The sequence below is a fragment of the Panulirus ornatus genome, chromosome 11 (assembly GCF_036320965.1).
Source record: "Panulirus ornatus isolate Po-2019 chromosome 11, ASM3632096v1, whole genome shotgun sequence".
Classification (NCBI taxonomy): domain Eukaryota; kingdom Metazoa; phylum Arthropoda; class Malacostraca; order Decapoda; family Palinuridae; genus Panulirus; species Panulirus ornatus.
Window position 1 is genome coordinate 17,118,995 of NC_092234.1, and position 17,755 is coordinate 17,136,749.

The following is a 17,755-nucleotide window of genomic DNA, read 5'->3' on the forward strand; positions in this document are numbered from 1 at the left end:
GTCATAGAAGGCGACTAAAAGGGGAGGGAGCGGGGGGCTGGAAATCCTCCCCTCTCGTTTTTTTTTTTTTTTTTTTTCCAAAAGAGGGAACAGAGAAGGGGCCAGGTGAGGATATTCCCTCAAAGGCCCAGTCCTCTGTTCTTAACGCTACCTTGCTAACGTGGGAAATGGCGAATAGTTTGAAAGAAATAGTTATTGTTCGCTGATGATACAGCGCTGGTGGCTGATTCATGTGAGAAACTGCAGAAGCTGGTGACTGAGTTTGGTAAAGTGTGTGAAAGAAGAAAGTTAAGAGTAAATGTGAATAAGAGCAAGGTTATTAGGTACAGTAGGGTTGAGGGTCAAGTCAATTGGGAGGTAAGTTTGAATGGGGAAAAACTGGAGGAAGTAAAGTGTTTTAGATATCTGGGAGTGGATCTGGCAGCGGATGGAACCATGGAAGCGGAAGTGAATCATAGGGTGGGGGAGGGGGCGAAAATTCTGGGAGCCTTGAAGAATGTGTGGAAGTCGAGAACATTATTTCGGAAAGCAAAAATGGGTATGTTTGAAGGAATAGTGGCTCCAACAATGTTGTATGGTTGCGAGGCGTGGGCTATGGATAGAGTTGTGCGCAGGAGGGTGGATGTGCTGGAAATGAGATGTTTGAGGACAATGTGTGGTGTGAGGTGGTTTGATCGAGTAAGTAACGTAAGGGTAAGAGAGATGTGTGGAAATAAAAAGAGCGTGGTTGAGAGAGCAGAAGAGGGTGTTTTGAAATGGTTTGGGCACATGGAGAGAATGAATGAGGAAAGATTGACCAAGAGGATATATGTGTCGGAGGTGGAGGGAACGAGGAGAAGTGGGAGACCAAATTGGAGGTGGAAAGGTGGAGTGAAAAAGATTTTTGAGTGATCGGGGCCTGAACATGAAGGAGGGTGAAAGGCGGGCAAGGAATAGAGTGAATTGGATCGATGTGGTATACCGGGGTCGACGTGCTGTCAATGGATTGAATCAGGACATGTGAAGCGTCTGGAGTAAACCATGGAAAGTTGTGTGGGGCCTGGATGTGGAAAGGGAGCTGTGCTTTCGGGCATTATTGCATGACAGCTAGAGACTGAGTGTGAACGAATGGGGCCTTTGTTGCCTTTTCCTAGCGCTACCTCGCTCACATGAGGAGGGAGGGGGATGTTATTCCATGTGTGGCGAGGTGGCGATTAGAATGAATAAAGGCAGACAGTGTGAATTGTGTGCATGTGTATATATGTATGGGTCTGTGTGTGTATATATATATGTGTACATTGAAATGTATGGGTATGTATATTTGCGTGTGTGGACGTGTATGTATATACATGTGTATGGGGGTGGGTTGGGCCATTTCTTTCGTCTTGTTTACTTGCGCTACCTCGCAAACGCGGGAGACAGCGACAAAGCAAAACAAATAAATAGATAAATAGATAAATATATATATATATATATATATATATATATATATATATATATATATATATATATATATATATATATATCGAGTTAAAGAAGGCGGGGTTCTTAGGTGAGCAGTCCTACACTAGGCGGTGGTAAATGCCATTGATTGGTAGTTACCATATTAAGTCTACAGATGTGCGGGGAAGATAATGAAATGTGTCATGTACAAAACCGAAGGTTGTTTTGATTGACATAGATTTTGAAAAGAACTCTTAATACTCTTAAAAGAATGTATTGTTAAATATTGATAATTCTTTAGAGTTTTAATGTATATCTGCGAGAAAATAATACAATGATATTTTTCTGCATTAGTTATTAATATTTGATATTATCATAAAGCCAAGAATATGTTATTAAAGATATGTATATCGTATGTAGATGATTTCGCGCACAGCTGATTCAAAAGGGCAGTGTGACGGACGACGAGTGAGGAAGGTATAACCCCGTTGCTGAGGCGTCACCTATTTAGTCTAAGTTTTCCTGTGTTTAAGTGTAAGTAGATCTACCAATAGACTCCACCGGACCGTATATAAGGTCGTGGAGAGCTGTGCTTCTGATAGTACCGCCGGGGGCAGTTGTGTCGTAACCATCAAAACGCAAGTAAATTATAGATCGTACTCTGGCAAGATTTTTCAAAAGGCTGACACTGACTAATATGTATTGCTTGTATGACGCGAGTGCAAGTTACATGAAGCTGCTCATGCAGAATAATTTTTATGTTAAAACAATTTAGTTATTAGCTATAGGTCACCACGAAACTTGGTAAGGATTTGACGTTTCCCACGGTGGTTAAGAAATGATAAGGAATATATTTAACAAATAAGGAGATAACGTCAAGTGTTACATACGCAGCCGCCAACGTTTTCAAGATTATATCAAGTCATTCTCTAGATTTTCAGGTGTGATTTTAACCCTGAACATTTCGCATGGGTTGTGTCACCATACCCCAGAACACTGAAATACAGCAAAACTCAGATACTAAAACATTGATTTGCTGTTATTTCAATATTTTTATGTGATTTTTTTCTTTTTTTTATAGAAACTGTCTTGCACATCTTGAAAAACACCTATTTTTTCCGAAAGATTGGAAATTTCAAATGGATACCAAAGACGTTAAGTCCAGCACCATACCCAGTTTGCACAGTTGAAGAGAGCCAAAAATACAAGCACAATGCAAGAGAGTTGAGGGGATGGTTCGCTGACACCAGCCTCCTATTACTGTACTTACTGACATTTTGTCGTTTGATATTTACTGGGTTTTCGGCAACTACTGGCTGACATTTTGGTCTATGCCAATGGATTCATTTAATGCATCTGCTACTGTTGCCTCAAATGTTCCTTTCATACTTTTTTGCTATAAGTCTTGGTTCATTACGACAGTTATTGTGGTATTTTTACTAATGTGTAATTGTTGATTTATTATCTTTATTGATCCCAGCCCAGGCAGATCTAAACTCAACCCTGTTAATCCTATGATAATTTTAGAGTGATGATAAGACTATCAGCATTAGCTTTTTTGATTTGTTCAGCATCATTTTAAACATACACAAAGAAATTGCAGTTCAGAAAAATCTGAAAATATGCGAATTAATTGACAGATTTCAGTAAATTTGGTTTGCCCCTGTTTCTAATACTGCTTTTTAGTGAAAAGTATTCCTATGGTGCTTATTCATGGATAACACCAGCTAGTGAATGTCATTTCTTATATCTAGGCAGATCTTAGAATTTGTAGAGACCCCCAAAGACTATATAGAGGGAACATCTGTTGGTTCATCAAGGAGCATAAAAGCTCCCTCAGCAAAGAACGTATTTTCCAGAATTAAGAAACTTTTTATGACCCAGCCTGGCCTATATATTGATGTCATAATATTAGGACAGTAGCTTCCACCTTGCCTTCCTGAGAGGCCTTTCCTTGGAGTAGATAAATATGGAGGTCTTTCATATTTCTTTAATGTACCCCTTAGTTGATATGTTGGTCTAGATAAAGAGGATCTACTTTCTGTGGCGATGGGGTTGCCATCTCAAAGATAGGGCTCTTGTGTGCCACATTATAACTCTTAAGGCAATTGCTTTTTGCAAGTTGGTATAATCCCAAAGACATACAGGAAGATCTGGCCCATAGAATAAATTAAGCTTTGAAGAATGAAATACTGTGGATTTGGCAGCAGATGAAAGCATGGAAGCGAGTCACAGGGTGGGGAGGGGGCGAAAGTTCTGGGAGCGTTGAAAAATGTGTGGAAGGCGAGAACATTATCTCGGAAAGCAAAAATAGGTATGTTTGAAGGTATAGTGGTTCCAACAATGTTATATGGTTGTGAGGCGTGGGCTATAGATAGAATTGTGTGGAGGAGAGTGGATGTGTTGCAAATGAGATGGTTGAGGACAATATGTGGTGTGAGGTGGTTTGATTGAGTGAGTAATGAAAGGGTGAGAGAGATGTGTGGTAATAAAATGAGTGTAGTTGAGAGCGCAGAAGAGGATTTTTTTTGAAGTGGTTTGGTCACATGGAGAGAATGAGTGAGGAAAGATTGACAAAGAGGATATATGTGTCAGAGGTGGAGGGAACGAGGAGAAGTGGGAGACCAAATTGGAGGTGGAAGGATGGAGTGAAGGGGATTTTGAGCGATCGGGGCCTGAACATGTAGGAGGGTGAAAGGCATGCAAGGAATAGAGTGAACTGGAATGATATGGTGTACCAGGGTCGATGTGCTGTGAATGGATTGAACCAGGGCATGTGAAGTGTCTGGGGTAAACCATGGAAAGTCCTGTGGGGCCTGGATATGGAAAGGGAGCTGTGGTTTCGGTGCATTATTACATGACAGCTAGAGACTGAGTGTGAACGAAAGTGGCATTTGTTGTCTTTTCCTAGCACTACCTCGCACACATGAGGGGGGAGGGGGTTGTTATTCCATGTGTGGCGAGGTGGCGATGGGAATAGATAAAGGCAGACAGTATGAATTATGTACATGTGTATATATGTATATGTCTGTGTGTGTACATATATGTGTACATTGAGATGTATAGGTATGTATGTTTGCGTGTGTGGACGTGTATGTATATACATGTGTATGTGAGTGGGTTGGGCCATTCTTTCGTCTGTTTCCTTGTGCTACCTCGCTAATGCGGGAGACAGCGACAAAGCAAAATAAATAATAAATAAATAATATATATATTTATTAAAGGTGGGAGGTGGGCAGATTAGAAAGGGTAGTGAGTGGTGGGATGAAGAAGTAAGATTATTAGTGAAAGAGAAGAGATAGGCATTTGGTCAATTTTTGCTGGGAGATAGTGCAAATAGTGCAAATGACTGGGAGATGTATAAAAGAAGGAGGCAGGTGGTCAAGAAAAAGGTGCAAGAGGTGAAAAAGAGGGCAAATGAGAGTTGGGGTGAAAGAGTATCATCAAATTTTAGGGAGAATTTAAAGATGTTTTGAAAGGAGGTAAATATAGTGTGTAAAACAAGAGAACAAATGGGAACATCAGTGAAGGGGACTAATGGGTAGGTAATAACAAGTAGTGGTGATGTGAGGAGATGGAGTGAGTATTTTGAAGGCTTGTTGAGTGCGTTTGATGATAGAGTGGCAGATTTAGGGTGTTTTAGTTGAGGTGGTGTGTGAAATGAGAGGGTCGGGGAGAATGATTTGGTAAACAGAGATGAAGTATTGAGAGCTTTGCGGAAGATGAAAGCCGGCAAGGCGGCGAGTTTAGTTGGTACTGCAGTGGAATTTATTAAGAAAGGGGGTAACTGTGTTGTTGACTGGTTGGTTAGGATATTCATTGTATGTAGGGCATATGGTGAAGTGCCTGAAGATTGGCGGAATGCATGCATAGTGCCATTGTACAAAGGCAAAGGGGATAAAAGTGAGTGTTCAAATTACAGGGGTATAAATTTGTTGAGTATTTCTGGGAAATTAAGTGGGAGGGTATTGATTGAGAGGGTGAAGGCATGTACAGAGCTTCAGATTGGGGAAGAGTAGTGTGGCTTCAGAAGTGGTAGAGGATGTGTGGATCAGGTGTTTGCTTTGAAAAATGTATGTGAGAAATACTTAGAAAAACATATTGATTTGTATGTAGCATTTATAGATCTGGAGAAGGCATATGATAGAGTTGATAGAGAATGCTCTGTGGAAGGTATTAAGAGTATATGGTGTGGAAGGCAAGCTGCTAGAAGCAGTGAAAAGTTTTTATCGAGGATGTAAGGCATGTGTTCGTACGAGGAGGAAGAGAAGAATGTGATTGGTTCTCAGTGAATGTAGGTTTGCGGCAGGGGTGTGTGATGTCTCCATGGTTGTTTGATTTGTTTATGGATGGCTTTTTAGGGAGGTGAATCCAAGAGTTTTGCAGATAGGGGCAAGTATGCATTCCGTTGTGGATGAGAGGGCTTGGGAAGTGAGTCAGTTGTTGTTTGCTGATGATACAGCACTGGTGGCTGATTCATGTGAGAAACTGCAGAAGCTGGTGACTGAGTTTGGTAAAGTGTGTGAAAGAAGAAAGCTGAGAGTAGATGTGAATAAGAGCAAGGTTATTAGGTACAGTAAGGTTGAGGGACAAATCATCTGGGAGGTAAGTTTGAATGGAGAACAACTGGAGTAAGTGAAGTGTTTTAGATATCTGGGAGTGGATTTGGCAGCGGATGAAACCATGGAAGCAGAAGTTAGTCACAGGGTGGGGGAGGGGGTGAAAGTTTTAGGAGCGTTGAAGAATGTGTGAAAGGTGAGAATATTATCTCGCAAAGCAAAAGTGGATGTTGTATGAATGTGAGGTGTGGGCTATAGATAGGGTTGTGTGGAGGAGGGTGGATGTGTTGGAGATGAGATGGTTGAGGATAATATGTGGTGTGAGGTGGTTTGATCTAGTAAGTAATGAAAGGGTAAGAGAGATGTGTGATGATAATAAGAGTGTGGTTGAGAGAGCAGAAGAGGGTGTATTGAAATGGTTTGGTCACATGGAGAGAATGAGTGAAGAAAGATTGACAAAGAGGATATATGTGTCAGAGGTGGAGGGAACGAGAAGTAGGAGACCAAATTGGAGGTGGAGGGATGGAGTGAAAAAGGTTTTGAGTGATTGGGGCCTGAACATGCAGGAGGGTGAAAGGCATGCAAGGAATGGAGTGAATTGGAACGATGTGGTATACCTACTCGACATGCTGTCAAAGGATTGAACCAGGGCATGTGAAGTGTCTTGGTAAACCATGGAAGGTTGTGTGGGGCCTGGATGTGGAAAGGGAGCTGTGGTTTCAGTGCATTATACATGACAGCTAAAGACTGAGTGTGACCAATGTGGCCTTTGTTTTTTTTTTCCTATTGCTACCTTGCACACGTGGTGGGTGAGGGGGGTGTCATTTCATGTGTGGCTAGGTGGTGACGGGAATGAGTAAAGGCAGCAAGTATGAATTATGTGCATGTGTATATATGTATATGTCTGTGTGTGCGTATATATATGTATACGTTGGGATGTGTAGGTGTGTATATGTGCATGTGTGGACGTGTATGTATACATGTCTTTCGACTGTTTTCTTGTGCTACCTCGCTAACGCCAGAGACAAAGTATAATAAATAGAAGAATATATTATTTATTTATTATACTGTGTCGCTGTTTTTCTTATTAGCATTAGCAAGATAGCTCAAGGAAACAGATGAAAGAATGGCCCAACCCACCCACGCACCATGCATATACATATGCGCCCACACATGCACATGTACATACCTATACATTTCAACGTATACATACATATTCATACACAGACATATACATATATACACATGTACATATTCATACTTGCTGCTTTCATCCATTTCCGTCGACACCCTACCACACACGTTCTTAGTTATTGAGTGAAGTTTAACTTTTCCTGTGCTTTAGCTTTTTTGCTTACTATTTTTGTCTTTTTATGTTTCCTTGTAATCTTCATTTAATTTTTCAACATTACTTCATTAGTCTTCCCAAGGTATGTCCCACAACCTTTAATACTTTTGGGAATCCATGTACAAGGAACAAAAGTTTTTGATATTTTATCAGTAAGTAAGCTTTATCTTTGTGATAGCTTACTATAGTGCTGTTAATTCCAAACAATGTAGTGAGCATATGTTTATCCCATTTTGATTGTGCTTTGCAAAAATTTTTATAATAAAGATATCTTCTCTGGTCATGTGGGATGAAATGCTTAGCCCACCAAAAACTAACTTCTAAGAGATGTCTAACTAGACCCATTAAGTTATTTCGTAAGAAAAGTTATGATTGCTTATCATTTTTTTCCATGTTTTAAGCTGTGCTTTGTAGACTAGATGGTGGTAGTTTTATGATACTGTTTATCTGAACTATATTTATATTGCATCATTTGTAGTATTTGTTATAGATGATTTAAAGCTTATTATCCAGAACTGGATATCAAATCAAGAGTAATAACGATAGTATATGGTTACTTTTTGTTTAAGTGTACTAGATTATCCTGGGAATGTGCTGCAAGTTGACACTGGAGGTGGCTGATACCTGATTTTTTCTGTTCCACTTCAAAGCAAAACATTTTGTTGATATATCACTGTATAGCTTCAGTCAACGATGCAAGTGGTGAACAGATTAACTTATGGTAACCATCCATTGCATTGCTTCCAGAAAGGAATCTAATTATATATTTTGAAAACTTTTAAGAATTTGACCTCATGAAATGTTTTGGTTTGTGTAAAAAAAATTTTTTAAGAATTTTGATTCAAACCTTTTCAGAAAAAATGAAGAAAACATTATCCCCAATACGAGATGAAGGGAATGGTGCAAGTAGCAGTAGTGATGGTACTGGCATTGGCATAGATCCAAAGAGCTCTGTGCAAACAGTGAAGGAAAACTTGAACAATGTGGTTGAGCTCCAACGTGTACATAAAGAGGTCTGTAATTGACAACTGTCCTCATTTTGTTGTGATTATGTAAAAAAGTGTTTTTCAGGTATTCTGCATGTTCTTCTACAGAGGGAACAAATACTATGTGTGTTTATGTTAGAATTGAGGTTTTAGGACCAATTTTTTGGGTAAAATTAGGTAGTCAACTTGAACATACATAAGTGTATTGTATGTAAACTGTACAAAAGGTGTTGAGCATTCAACAATTAAAGCAGACATACAGTCACAAGTGGATGTGGTGGTGTAGGGTGGTGTTGAGTTCTAGTTGTATTCTAGAGAGGTTATTACATAACATGGTACTAAAATTCATTTGAATCCCTTGACTCATGAGATCAACCCATAATTTTGTGTGTGTGTGTGTGTGTGTATGTGTGTGTTTGGATATATCAAATTTGGGGAATTTTCCTTAAATTTGATTGCATAATGTTAGCTTCAGATCCTTTCAAATCTCTTACTAATATTGATTTTAAAAATATGTAGTGAACAGCAATAGTTTATAACATGGAAATAATGTTTTGAAGTGGGGAAAAGATTTACACTTTAACAACTAATGAAAGATATCAGATTTGAGGGCCTCTAATGGTACAATGAATAGGAAGGAAGGATGTAATTATTCTGTTATTTGTTGCCTTTTCTCCATGTCACTCTGAACGTTGATTTTTTTCATGTTTGCGATGAACAATGATAATATAAGAAGTATCATACAAATACTGAATGTAAAATTAAAGGGAAGAGATTTATATGATTAGAGCTGATCAAAAATGTTATCTGTGAGGGCCTATATTAGAGCTGTCATTGATAGAAAAAAATGTTTATTGATTATAAGATATCGCAGTAAAAAAAGGGGCTAGTTATGGTGTGAGATAGGTACCATAAAAGTTTGCACAATATCGATTCGCACTATGTCATGACATTCATTTTATTTGAATAAGGGTTTAGGGACCATGAGCTTAAAACGAACAAACATGAAATGCTGTATATGCAAAATGTGTAAATAATAGAAATCATATTTATGTTGAAGGCTCCAGTCATGGACAAAAGTCCACATCAAGGCTGGGCCTTAATTGAAATACAGAGAGAATTATGAAACATAAAAAAAAAAGCAAGGTAAAGTATTTACGAATTTTTGAGAAAGTGAAAAACCTCTTTTGGAATGTGCAAGGTCATAGTCACTGGGAAAGACATGAGAGGGTAGAGAGTTTCAGAGCTTCAACTGATAGGGAAAGTAGCAGGTATCAAAATGGCCTACCCTTGAGTTGCTGATGGCTACACGATAATCATGTGATGTAGCTGCTTGCTGAGTATTGTGTGATCTAGCAAGTGGTGGGGGCACACAAGCAGCCCGCTCCCGGGAGCAAAAACCAAAGTAATACCTTTAGAAGAGGGAAAGTGAACGAACATTGTGGCAAAGTGCAAGGGATGAATCAGTCCCTTGAATAAATGGACCAAATGTTCCAAAGAAAAGTTTCGACATCTAAAGAGGACACTTGGTTTCTGACAGGCAGACTTGGCTATTCCTGTCATGTTGGGTATCCAAGAAATAGTGGATGTTACAGTAATGCCAAATAACACTCAAAGCATTATCCAAACAGTGAAAATAGTATACAGCACATACATATTTACCAGTACTACCCTGCTGGGTATCAGGAGGGTTAGTGATGTCTGCATAATGAGCCAACACTTGAGTCGCTGTTAAGTAGCACTCCTCTGACCCAGGTAGCTTTCTTTTATTTCTGCCTTTCCCACATGTGGACTACTTGCATTCTGTTCACAGACATACAATCTCTCCTTGTCATACCTGACTTTTGATGACACCCAGCTCACACACCTAATTAATCGTAACTTAGATTTTCATATGGTGAGCACTATGCACTAGCCCTTCCTTTTGGCAAAATGGTAAAAACAATAGATAGAAGTAGTTGGTAGGAACATTTAGGCTGGAGCATTCGGTAGAAACATTAGGTAGAAGTAATTGGTGTAACATTAGTCAGGAGCATTAGGTAAGAGCCTCTACAAACACTGAACTAGACTTGCCCTCTGCCTGTGGCATGTTAAGGTTAAGGTGCTGAAGACTAAGAAGCGGTATTGAGGTTCACTAGTTATGGATAATCTATTGCCCTTACCACCCTTTTGAGGAAGTTGCTGTTGGGAATAGGTATCAGAGATATAGATGGGTACAGGAAATGACAAATGGGTATTTGCCTATTTGTCATATTCTCATTTCTTTGGGATCTGAGATAGGTTATGGTTTGTCGTATAATCATTGTACATCTGTAGATAATTGTTAATCATTGCATTAGGTAAGAACCTACTACAAATTACCATATTATTGGCAAAAAATGATGAATGTTTTTACATGACGTGCGATTACTTGCCTTACCTTTGCTTCATGAACTGCAAACATTCTGCTGTACCATCCATATTTCCATTATTTTTCTTAAAATGTAGCATATTTTTAGTGCATGAATTAGTGATGAACCTACTAGAGAAATGCATCATAAGATGTTTAAAGTATACAATTAATTGTACCACTGGCTAGGAAGAGGTATATTTTGAATTATGAAACAACTGTTCCACACTCCCCTTCCTGAACTTTTAAACTGTACACTGTTGCACCTCCTATATTTCTGTTACTCTATATTTCTTGATATTGTACTCTGTAATTCATTTTTAGTGTATAGATTAGTCATAAACCAATCAAAGAGATTTATATAGAAAATTATATTAAGATATGATTTACAGAGTGAAAGACAAGTTTTGAACACAGCTGATGTGATTCCAGATGCTAGGTAAGGTTTTCTCCCTGCATTTTTTCTGAAGATGTAGATAACCATTAGTTCATGCAATAGGTGAGAACACAATGTAGAAAATTGCGTAAAAAAAATACCATCCACCATGTCACGTTTTTAATCATGAGGCAAACACACACCTCCCTGAACAGGAAACACTTGAAACTGTATGCTGCTGCTCCATTTATATGTATTTTACAATATTTTCCTTATTATTGAACCTTATAATTGAGTGAGGTAGGTAGTTGGTAGTTGGTTGGCAGCCAATGACCAAGGAGGTATATTACCAGTACAACCTGCCTGGGTATCGGAAGGATTAGTGACGCCTGCATAGGCATTCAACACTACAATGGCTGTCAAGTTGCAATCCTCTGACCACATGTGGACTACTAGCATTCTGTCCATAAACATACAATTCCTCCTTGTCATACATAACACTTGACCTACACTGCTCATTCTTTGTCTCTAGATTTTCCTGTTGTAAGCACTATGTGCTAGACCTGCCTTCTGGCAAAATGTCAGGGGCAATAGATAAAAGTAGTAGGCAGGAACATTTAAGTAGGAGCATTTAGTAGAAACATTAGTTAGAGGCAGTATGTAAGAACATTATGCAGAAGCATTAGGTAGATATAGTCTCTAGAGATATTAGTTCGGAGCCTTTGTAAACACTGTTGTAGAGTTACCCTCTGCCAATGGTCTGTTAAGGTTGAAGCACTAAAGGCAAAGAAGTGGTGCAGGGGTTTGCAAGTTATGGAGACTTGCCATGGCCACCCCCTTGTGGGAGTTCCAGTGGGGACCTGGCATCAGAGATATAGATAGATAGAATAGAAATTCAGTGACATATTAAAGAGAACTGTGATAAAAGAATATAAAGATACTCTTTGATGTATTGTTGGGGGTTACACTAAAGGTCATAGGTACATGAAATTTCTCATAAGTGTCTGTAAACAAAGGAAATTATATACTGTACATTACAGTTTTCCATCTTGCTGTCACAGTACTTCTTTTAAATAACACTAAATGTTCCATCGTTCTTGAAGGTTCTGACATGGGTGTCTCAATACATTTAGATGTAATCAAGATAGAAAGAAGTGAGAGATAGGTAGTATGTTCATAGAAGTGAACCTGGATGTCCTGGCTCTCTGTGAAATAAAGCTCAAGGGGAATGAGGAAGAATGGTTTGGGAATGTCCAAAGGATGAAGTCAGAGGTTAGTGTGAGGGTAAGAGCTAAAGGGCTAAAGGAGGAGTTATGGGAATGTGTGAGTGTAAGGAAGTGAGCCTCATACTGATGAGAGTAGAAATGAGAGGATTATGTGAGATGGGGGATAGTTAGTGTTTATGCACTAATGAAGAGAAGTAAATGTAATTGAATGCATCCGAATTTTAGATTCGAGAAATTGGATAGTAGTGATGGGTGTAGGTAGTAGTTGGTAGACAGACGACAACCAGGGTGATATATTACCAGGACTACCCACCTGGGTATCGGGAGGGTTAGTGACGCTTTTGTAGTGAGGCAACACTTCAGTACTGGGTAGTTAACTTGCACTCCTCTGACCCAGGTAGCTTTCTTTTCTTACTACTTCACCCACATATGGACTACTTGTATTCTGTCCACAAACATACAATCTTTCCTTGTCATACATAACGCTTGACAACACTTAACTCACACACCCCATTTTTTGTGACTAAATTTTCCTGTGGTGAGCACTATGCACTCACCCTGCCATTTGACAAAGTGTTAGGAGCAATAGACATTAGTAGTAGATAGGAATATTTAGGCAGGAGCATTAGGTAGTAACATTAGGTAGAAGTAGTTGGTAGGAACATTAGGTAGAAGCATTAGGGATAAGTAGAGTGTAGGAACATTAGGGAGGAACCTCTGCAAGCACTGCAGTAGACTTGCCCTTTGCCAGTGGCCTTCTTAGGATGAGACACGAAAGGCTTGGAAGTGGCACTGGAGTTCACTAGTTATGGAGACTCTGTTGCTGTGGCCACCTCCTTAAGGGAGTTCCGATTGGGAACAGGCATCAGAGATATAGATAGCTAGTGACAGGTGTTTTTAATGTGAAAGTGGGTATTGTGGCAGTTGAGGTATAATTGGGGTTTTTAGTAAGGTGAATAGAAATTGTGAACAGCATGTGAATTTGTCTGCTGAAAAAGGACTGATGTTTGGGAATACTTTGTTTTTGATATACAGAATTGGTCAGGGGACTGAACTCCTAGGATACCTTTTACAACAAAAATCATGATGTGAACTTTAGAGTGAAGAGAGCCAGTGTGACTTACATTGAAATAATGATTTGAAATCAAAATGTTTACATCTAGTAGTGAGTTTTGAAAATTAGAAAGAATATGTTTACATAATGATTCAGGAAGCTGCTTGCAGCCAGTCAGTAGCAATGATACCATAATCACCTTACATTTACTCATTGGGCTTAGTGTAGAATTATGTAAGTCTATGTGATATTTGGGTAAGTGAAGGAGCTGTTTTCCCAGTTTCTTGCATGTCCAGATTAGGAGAGAAATATATATGACAGACTGACACATTTGAGAAGTAGTTAAAGAAGTGTAGAGTTACTGAAAGTGATGTGAAAAATGAAATGAGGGAGTCTAAGATGTCCCGTTTAGATGATGAACTTCTCTTCTGAACAATTGCTCCATTTATACAAGGGATTGATTCATCCTTGTATGGAGTACTGCTCTCACATTTGGGATGGCTCTAACTTTTTATCCTTATTTGACAGAATCAAAACTTGTCCAACATATAAACTGTTCCAGGCGAACTTCCAGACTTAACCCCCTTGCTCAATGCTGCAATGTTGTTCACTTTCCATCTTCTGTAGGTATTATTTTGGTTTTTGCTTCCAAGAGTTGATTGCTTGTGTGCCCCCACCATGAGCTAGACCATGCAGTACTCAGCAAGCTGCTGCATCGTGTGATCATTTTTTGGCCATTGGCAACTCAAGGATGGGCCGTTTCGATACCTGCTTCTTTCCTTACACATTGAAGCTTTGGAACTCTACCTTCTCATGTTTTTTCCCAATACCTATAACCTGGCACATTTTAAAAGACAAGTTTTCATGTTCTCAAAAATCATAAATACTTTCCCATATCTTATTTTTCCTCTTCATAATTCTTTCTTCATTTCAATTAAGGCCTGGTCTTGATGTGGACTTTTGTCCTTGACTGGAGCCTCAGTCATAAAAGAAAAGGTAGCAAAATACATTGTTTCTCTCTTTTAAGTCAAAGATTGTTGGCTATGATTATCACTGTTTTTGAATGTCATTAGACTTTTTTCACCTCTGTAACAGCTAGCAGGTAAAATCTTATTCTTTTACTGTGTTTTTCAGGGTTAGAACAAAGGCTTTGATAAAATTACAGTTAATTCTCTTTGAGGGTAGAAAGAATATTAGATTTAAGGGATATGCTATCTCTAATGGCATTTGTGTGTTAAAATCTTTATCACCTAAGTGCTTATTTTTCAGAGGCTACAAATAGTTGACGAGGAAATCACAAAGCTACAGAAGTTTAGAAAAGACTATGAACATCTTTTGAATATACTCAGAACTCTTCCAGATAAAACTTCATATGAAGTAAGTGTTTTTGTTGTTTTTTCACTTGAAAGAATAGATTGTGTGAGAAAATAGCATACATAGAAAACTTTGTAACCTCATATTTATTATTGTGAAATTGCTTATGGTTTTGTATAGGAGTGGGGTCATGGGTCAGGGTATATTATTGGATTGTTTGCCAATTGACAGGCATGTGAAGGAGAGTCTGCAGGTTGTGCATGTTCTGAGAGAGGCAGCACGTGAGATATCTGATCATTTCTTGATGGAGGTGAGTGTGAAAGTTTCTTGCGGTTTTATGAAAAGAGGAAATGACTCATGTGTGAGTGAAGTTGTGAAATTATTTTGCTCTGTGCAGAGATACTTAGCGAGGATAAGTAAAGAGTGGCTTAAGGTAGAGTAAAAGAAACTAAGGGAATGGGTGAAGACTGGAAGGAAATGTAGGTAAGCGGTGCTAGCATATGTGGGTGAATTATGTAAGATAGGAGATGGGAATATGAGAAATGATAGTCAGTGGTGAGATGAAGAAATAGAATTGCTAGTTAAAGAGAAGGAAGAATTGTTTGGATGGTTATTTTATTTATTTATATTGCTATGTCGCTGTCTCCCGTGTTAGCGAGGTAGCGCAAGGAAACAGACAAAAGAATGGCCCAGCCCACCCACATACACATGTATAAACATACACGTCCACACACGCAAATATACATACCTATACATCTCAATGTACACATATATATACACACGCAGATATATGCATATATACACATGTACATAATTCATACTGTCTGCCTTTATTTATTCCCATCACCACCTCACCACACATGGAATAACAACCCCCTCCCCCCTCATGTGTGTGAGGTAGCGCTAGGAAAAGACAACAAAGGCCCCATTCGTTCACACTCAGTCTCTAGCTGTCATGTAATAATGCACCGAAACCACAGCTCCCTTTCCACATCCAGGCCCCACAGAACTTTCCATGGTTTACCCCAGACGCTTCACATGCCCTGGTTCAATCCATTGACAGCATGTCGACCCCGGTATACCACATCGTTCCAATTCACTCTATTCCTTGCACGCCTTTCACCCTCCTGCATGTTCAGGCCCCGATCACTCAAAATCTTTTTCACTCCATCTTTCCACCTCCAATTTGGTCTCCCACTTCTGGTTCCCTCCACCTCTGTCACATATATCCTCTTTGTCAATCTTTCCTCACTCATTCTCTCCATGTGACCAAAATATTTCAAAACCCCCTCTTCTGCTCTCTCAACCACTCTCTTTTTATTTCCACACATCTCTCTTACCCTTACATTACTTACTCGATCAAACCACCTCACACCACATATTGTCCTCAAACATCTCATTTCCAGCACATCCACCCTCCTCTGCACAACTCTATCCATAGCCCACACCTCGCAGCCATACAACATTGTTGGAACCACTATTCCTTCAAACATACCCATTTTTGCTTTCCGAGATAATGTTCTCGACTTCCAAACATTCTTCAAGGCTCCCAGAATTGTTGCCCCCTCCCCCACCCTATGAGTCACTTCCGCTTTCATGGTTCCATCCGCTGCCAGATCCACTCCCAGATATCTAAAACACTTTACTTCCTCCAGTTTTTCTCCATTCAAACGTATATTTATTTATTTATTTATTTATTTTGCTTTGTCACTGTGTCCCGTGTTAGCAAGGTAGTGCAAGGAAACAGACGAAAGAATGGCCCAACCCACCCGCATACACATGTATATACATACATGTCAACACACGCAAATATACATACCTATACATCTCAACGATTACATATATGTACACACACAGACATATACATATATACACATGTACATAATTCATACTGTCTGCCTGTATTCATTCCCATAGCCACCCCCACACGAAATAACAACCCCCTTCTTCAGGAAAAAAGTGTGAGTAATTGGGGGATATACAGGAAAAGATGACGAGATGTAAATAAAGGTATATGAGCTGAAAGAGAGGGTAAGAGGTGGGCTGAGGTATTAGTTGTGAACTTCAGGAAGAATAAGAAACTGCATTGAAAGATGAATATTGCATGGAGAACAAGAATAGAGCATATGGGAGCATTAGTGAAGGAAGATGGGGTGATAACAGATAAAGAGGGGTTGAAAGGAGATAGATTATTTCAAAGGACTTTTTGATGTGTTAGATGTTAGTAGCATATTCAGTGTGTTTGAGACAATTTATGTGTGTTGAGAGTTTTGGTGAATGATATCGTGGAAAGAGGAATTAATAAAAAACTTTACCTAAGATGAAGTGTGGCAAAGCTTCTACTAGAAGTAATTGATTGCTGTGGAGTTTCTCAAGAAGGAGGGTAACAGTGTTCTTGATTGGTTCGTCAGGCTTCTTGGCATTTGTTTGGCCAAGCATAAAATGTGTGAGGAGTGGTAGATTGCGTGTATGATTCCTTGTATAAAGGAAAGGGGAATGAAAGTTAATGTTTAAATTGCTAATGTATAAGTCTGTTAAATATACTAGGTGAAGTGTTTGGGAGAATGGTAATTGAAAGGATAGTATTATGCATAAAACTTCAGGCTAAGGAGGGGCAGTAAGGTTTCAAGATGGGTAGATGTGCGTACTAGTCTGCTTTGATGAATTTTTGTCTGAAATTGTACGAGAAAGTGAATTGTATTTGAGATATATGGATCTGGAAGAGGCACATAGTAGGCTGATGATTGATAGTCCTTGTGGAATATGCTGTGAATGTATGGGGTGGATGGTAGTGAGTTCCAGGTGAAAAATGGTGTTATGTCAAAGATATGTAATGTCACCATGGTTGTTTAATCTGTTTATGGATGAGGTTGTGAGGGAGGTGAGTGCATATCTTAGAGTGACAAGTAGTTCTATGGTATGGGGGTGAAATAGTTGCTTTTTACAGATGATAACTTTGGTGGAAGACTCCAAAGAGAAACTCAAGAAGCAGGTGACTGTGGGAGTATAAAAGGAGGAAGTTGAGTGTGAATGTGAACGAAGGCAAGTATGAGATAATGAGCACAGCAGGGGGATGAGAAA

The 17,755-nt window shown here is 39.2% G+C and overlaps 1 protein-coding gene across 1 annotated transcript in view; it reads left to right on the plus strand.

Moving 5' to 3' along the window:
- Nucleotides 1-1,755: 1,755 nt before the first annotated feature.
- LOC139751127 (uncharacterized) overlaps nucleotides 1,756-17,755 on the plus strand; it is a 102,112-nt gene continuing 86,112 nt past the window's right edge. Inside the window, exons 1-3 of the mRNA XM_071666226.1 lie at nucleotides 1,756-1,899; nucleotides 8,185-8,342; nucleotides 14,630-14,737. Coding sequence (XP_071522327.1) covers nucleotides 8,190-8,342; nucleotides 14,630-14,737 — 261 coding nt within the window. The 5' untranslated portion in view covers nucleotides 1,756-1,899; nucleotides 8,185-8,189. The remainder of the gene's footprint in view (nucleotides 1,900-8,184; nucleotides 8,343-14,629; nucleotides 14,738-17,755) is intronic.